We start from the raw sequence: 6,088 nt of genomic DNA on the forward strand, positions 1-6,088 counted from the left end.
CACCCAGCTAATTTTTAGTAGAGGCGATGTTTCACCATGCTGGCCAGGCTGGTCTCGAACTCCTGACCTCGTGATCTGCCCACCTTGGCCTCCCAAAGTGCTGGGATTAAGAGTGTGAGCCACCGCGCCCAGCCTCAATTGTGTTTTCTCTGCCCTGGGAAGAGCTCATAGACAAATGGAGGCAGGGGAGCTGACTCACTGATCAAGCGAGGTTTGCATTCCATGGGTTTTCTGTGCAGTTATGGAAGCATGATGGGAGGCTCCAAAATGGAGATTGAGCAGGGTCTTATAGAATAAGTTTGCTGGGACCAGAGACGGGTGTGCACAGACTCAGAAGCAAGAAAGTTGTATGGTGGGGGGTGGGGATGCGGGTAGAGGTTGAAGCCCAAGAGCCCTGAAAGCTAAGTGTTGAGGCTCAGGGTGGGGACCCTAGAGGGGCAAAAGATGCCCGGCCAGATGGAATTGGTGGTGTGAACTGCCAGGTCTGGAAAGAGCCCAGATAGGGCTGCAGCATGGTCCTGGTTGAAGCCTCTATTCCTGTAAGGGCTGCTTTGGCCCAAAGAGGCCTTAGAAACCCAAACCCGGTGTAATCCTCAATCGGTAGCCGGTCTGGCCTCTTTCTCACACTTAACCGACACAGCTCTCGCTCTGATCTCATCCCAAGTCATCTCGCTGGAGGACAATTAACTCAGCTTCAAAATGGCCCTCAGCCTCGAGCCAAGACTTAGGAGCAGGACCGTCTAGTTGGGAGGGAAACTGTTTTTGGAGAGTTGAAGACTTCTTGAAAAAGTTCAAAAAGTTCTTGAAAAAGCAAAGGATGCTTCTCTCGGTCCGGGAGAGGGAAAACCTCTCCCAGGGCAAAAGGAACTAAGACCAGGGGTGGGTTTAAAAAAAAAAAAAAACACAACCCTTTCACTCTTGTAGGATAAGCCAGGAGCCGGCGTGTGGTAGGCTTCTGGGCCTGTTTCCCGACAGCTGGTTTCGTTTAGATTTTTGTGTGATTAACTGACATCTTCCTGTTCCTTTGCCACATGTATCTAGCAAGCCTCTTTTACCTTATAAGGGAAATCCTTTGTAGCGTGTGGAAGGCTTTGATTGCAGGAAGGGGTGGAACCCAAAATGACTCGGCAGTGACTAGCAGTTTTTCAAAAATATATATGTATGCATGTACAGATATGCGTGTATCTCCCAACTCCAGACAGTTGAAAATCTGCCAAAAGCATTGTTTGCCAGGATTCAGAATTTCCCACGTAAGGGTTACTCACTTCTTAAAAGACAACTCATGAATCAAGCACCTCTGTTTGATCTTTAAAATCAATTCTTCGACTACTAATAGCTACGCAGTTTGTTTGTTTGTTTGTTTGTTTGTTTTTGGCGGGTGATGAAAATGTCCTGGAATTCAATAATGGTGTTGGTTGCAGAGCTTTTTTGCAACATCAGTTCCTGGCTCAGTGACTGAAGGTGGTAGGAGGAGTTAAGATCTATGCAATTAAAAAGAATGAAAGGCACCCATTCATGGGAAGGCCTGAGTGACGTTTCTTAAGACAGTTTCATCGGTGGTTTTCCCAATTCTCTGCCTTTGGTGTTTCAGAGGATGCTGCAATATGAAACACCCCCGTCTGCCTCTAGGAATCTGAGGCTAAGAGACCTTCCTGACTCTACTTGTGTTTTTCAGCCACGTTAGCCTCATTCTATTCGCGCCCTCCCCCCGCCACCTCCCCACCCCTGCCACCCGAATGAACTCAGGGCAGGAGAGGGAGTGGCTTTCCTAGTAATTTTTGTTTTTTTGAGACAGAGTCTCGCTCTGTTGCCCAGGCTGGAGTGCAGTGGCACGATCTCAGCTCACTGCAGCCTCCACCTCCCGGGTTCAAGCGGTTCTCTTGCCTCAGCCTCCCAAGTAGCTGGGATTACAGGCTCCCGCCACCACACCGACTAATTTTTTTTTGTTTGTTTGTAGTTTTAGTAGAGACGTGGTTTCACCATGTTGGCCAGGCTGGTCTCCAACTCCTGACCTCATGTGATCCACCCACCTTGGCCTCCCAAAGTGCTAGGACTATGGATGTGAGCCACCATGCCCGGCCTTCCTAATAATTGTGATAGCCTTCCCCAGTTCAGGGATTCTTCATTTCTCCTGATAGGAAAAAGCTAGTGTGGCTTCCCTTTTCCTCTCGGTGGAGGCCCATTTGACCCGTTCTCAATATTCCTTCCAAAGAGCGGGCATTGCTGGAAAACTCGCCAGGCCCTGAAGCCCTGGCAGGACCTAGGGGACAGGTTCTGACAAGGAAGAGCCCTGGGTGGGTCTTAAGAGGCCATTCATTTCTTACCAATTCTGAGTCACTGAACAAAACCACTTCCCCCAGTGGGGCCCCTCGGTTTCCTCACCTGTAAAATGGGTGCAATGTGTGAGGATGAAATTGCAGTAAAATAAAACCATGGCAATAAGAGATGCCTTTCTCTGGCACATCCCACCTGCTGAGGCTAAGCAGTGCCACGTCCTGGAGTTACAGCCTCAAGGCAGTCCTGTAACTAATCAGGCTTTGGGATGGAGACGGCCAGGATGATGAAGCAACCTTCCCAACACCACGTGGCTATGAAAATGACAAAACGTGGCCGGGTGCAGTGGCTCATACCTGTAATCCCAGCACTTTGGGAGACCAAGGAGGGTGGATCACATGAGGCCAGGAGTTTGAGACCAGCCTGGCCAACAAGATGAAACCCTGTCTCTACTAAAAATATAAAAAGTTAGCTGGGCGTGGTGGTGCCCGTCTGTAATCCCAGCTACTCAGGAGGCTGAGGCAGGAGAATTGCTTGAACCCAGGAGGCAGAGGTTGCAGTGAGCCGAGATCATGCCATTGCACTCCAGCCTGGGTAACAACGCGAGACTCCATCTCGAAAAAAAAATTGAAAAGCAGGCTGGGCATGGTGGCTCTCGCCTGTAATCCTAGCACTTTGGGAGGCTGAGGCAGGTGGATCACGAGGTCAGGAGTTCAAGACCAGCCTGGCCAAGATGGTGAAACCCGGTCTCTACTACATATACAAAAAAATTAGCCGGGCGTGGTGGCGGGCGCCTGTAATCCCAGCTACTCCGGAGGCTGAGGCAGAGAATTGCTTAAACCTGGAGGGGAGGAGGTTGCAGTGAGCCGAGATTGCACTACTGCACTCCAGCCTGGGTGACAGAGCGACACTGTCTCAGTTTAAAAAAAAAAAAAAATTAAAAAGAAAATGACAAAGCAGGGATTCCAACCCAGCACTTTCTGGCCCTGGAGTTCCTGCTTTAATGCTTCCCACTGTACTTCCTTTCTTGTAGGTAAAAACCCCTTGAAAAGCCAATAACACTATTGGGGTATGTCTTCCTTGCCTGCAACCAAGTTTTCTTTCCCTTTTCGTATCTTTTTGTCCTGCCATCTCTCAGCCAGGCTGATTGAAGGATGGAATTCCAACGAGGCTGCCCGATCTCGTCCCACCTTGGTAATTGCATGGCCAGCATTTAACGGAGGGCTCCATAGTCTTGCATTTATCTTGCCGTTCAGGTGAATGGGAGCGGAACTCACGGGACACAGTGAGCCAGGTCACTGATGGCCTTGCTTTCTAGGAATCTCACAGTGAGCCCTACAACTCTCTATGTGGTAACACTGTGTGCCTTTTTCAGAGAAGAGCCTGTCTTAGATCTTAGCCTAACGTTGGGTCTATTGTGTTGCTGGAGAGGCCAGCACTGACATTCATCTCGAAGCACATGTGGTATGTTTGCCTCCTGTGTTGACTCAACTACCCATCATCTTGTACTAGGACACTTGCCCTTTTTTTTTTTTTTTTCTTTTTTGGAGATGGAGTCTTGCTCTGTCACCAGGCTGGAATACAGTGGCGCAATCTCGGTTCCTGGCAACCTCCACCACCTGGATTCAAGCGATTCTCCTGCCTCAGCCTCTCGAGCATCTGGGACTACAGGCACATGCCACCACGCTCAGCTAATTTTTCTGTTTTAAGTAGAGACAGGATTTCACCATGTTGGCCAGGATGGTCTCGATCTCTTGACCTTGTGATACACCCGCCTCGGCCTCCCAAAGTGCTGGGATTACAGGTGTGAGCCACCGCGCCTGGCGATGCTCACCTTTTGCTATTGAGTGGTGGATGTTTTTCCCGGACATTTTCCGGGAAGATCATACTGAAATTTTGGTATGAGTGTAAATTCCCTATGGCCTGGTCTCCTGGGTGGGCTTTGATGGGGAAAATCAGGTTAACAGAGGGCAGGACATGGGAGAGGCTCCCACTGGTGGCTGGCCTGATACTTCTTAACATGGCTGCACCTGACCTCCCCAGGCTGAAGGTGATGTGGCCGCCCTCAACCGACGCATCCAGCTCGTTGAGGAGGAGTTGGACAGGGCTCAGGAACGACTGGCCACGGCCCTGCAGAAGCTGGAGGAGGCGGAAAAGGCTGCAGATGAGAGTGAGAGGTAAGGACACTTTGAATCCAGTGGCATCCATGTTTGCTTTTGGAAAATGGGGATCGTGCTGCCGACCTCGCAGAGCTGGTGTGAAAGTAAACAAGGTCACGGGGACATGCATGTGTTCACAAAGAGATGCATGACAGCACTTTGTAAACCGTCACTCTGAGGGGTAGAGATGTTTATCCTTGGCCAGGCGCGGTGGCTCACGCCTGTAATCCCACCACTTTGGGAGGCCGAGGCGGGCGGATCACCTGAGGTTGGGAGTTCGAGACCAGCCTGGCCATCATGGGGAAAACCCCGTCTGTACTGAAAATACAAAAACCAGCCAGGCGTGCTGGTATGCACCTGTAATACCAGCTACCAGGGAGGCTGAGGCAGAAGAATCACTTGAACCCAGGAGGCGGAGGTTGCAGTGAGCTGAGATCCTGCCACTGCACTCCAGCCTGGGCGACAGAGCGAGACTCTCCAAAAAAAAAAGGAAAGAAAGTCAAATCCAGGCATGAGCTGGATATAATCACCCTAATCCAGAGAGTTGGGGGCCCAGGGAAGGAGCTGCAGCCTGGAGGTGACAGGAAAGACGTCTTGAGCCAACTCAACTCTAGACCGGTGTGGCGGGGGTGACAAAGATAGACAGGTGATGGGGTCTGTGGTTTGTATCCCATAGATCTGAGCTTCTCAGACTAGGACTGGTGGGAGAATGGGGGCAGACTCTTGGGATAAACAGAGGACTGAAAATTTAGGGAAAGTAGGGGACATTTTTATTAAAATGAACATGGCCTATATGCAAAAATTTTAAAGATTTAACCCGAGTCTTCAAAGAAAGTAATCCTGTAGGTGCGAGTCTCTTCTAGCCAAGACCCCAAAGCCCAGAAAAGAGGCACTAGGTCTGAGCCCTTCAGCCCTGCAGAGTATTTTGGTAAGACAGTCTAAGAACCACTGCCTTGGGCCATAGGGAGCCATAGCAGGTTCTAGGCAGAAAGAGGGCAGGCGTATTTGTTAGAAAGTTTCTCTGACGCCGTGTTGGGGTCAGAACCAGAGGGAGAAAGGCTGAGGACAGGGATGGGCGGGGGAATCCAGGCACGGAGAATGAGGCTCTGCTTCACTCCAGATTATGGTAAGGCTGCACCCCTGAAACTGGAATGTGTATTTCTGGAAAACATTAAGGGTCTTCAGTTTCCCAAAAACTGCTATCGATCTCCCTAGAGTACTGGGGGTCCCAATAAGGCTAAAACAGCTGGTCCTCAGGACGAATGTGAAAATCCTACTATCAAGTAGCTTGAATGGCCTGGTGCCTGCTATTGTAACCCCTGTTTTACAGATGAGGAAACTGAGGCCCAGAGAGAGACGAAGGACTCTTGTGAATATTGGGGGCAGGACCACCCCTGCACCTCGGGGACGTGCCCGCCCCCAGGCTGACCCGTTCCCCACTCTGTCGTCCCCAGGTGGAGGATGAGCTGACGCACCTCCAAAAGAAACTAAAAGGGACAGAGGACGAGCTGGATAAATATTCCGAGGACTTGAAGGACGCGCAGGAGAAGTTGGAGCTCACGGAGAAGAAAGCCTCCGACGTACGTGTGCAGCGATGCGGGAGCCTGCGGCGGGGCCAGGCCGGAGCCTTGGGGCCGGGCGGGCGGGGAGAGCCG

The 6,088-nt window shown here is 50.9% G+C and overlaps 1 protein-coding gene across 1 annotated transcript in view; it reads left to right on the forward strand.

The window, feature by feature from the left end:
• Nucleotides 1-6,088, forward strand: part of TPM4 (tropomyosin 4) — a 38,007-nt gene that overhangs the window by 18,706 nt on the left and 13,213 nt on the right. Inside the window, exons 2-3 of the mRNA XM_011953249.1 lie at nt 4,318-4,451; nt 5,170-5,182. Coding sequence (XP_011808639.1) covers nt 4,318-4,451; nt 5,170-5,182 — 147 coding nt within the window. The remainder of the gene's footprint in view (nt 1-4,317; nt 4,452-5,169; nt 5,183-6,088) is intronic.

The sequence above is a fragment of the Colobus angolensis genome, unplaced genomic scaffold (assembly GCF_000951035.1).
Source record: "Colobus angolensis palliatus isolate OR3802 unplaced genomic scaffold, Cang.pa_1.0 Scaffold36, whole genome shotgun sequence".
NCBI lineage: Eukaryota > Metazoa > Chordata > Mammalia > Primates > Cercopithecidae > Colobus > Colobus angolensis.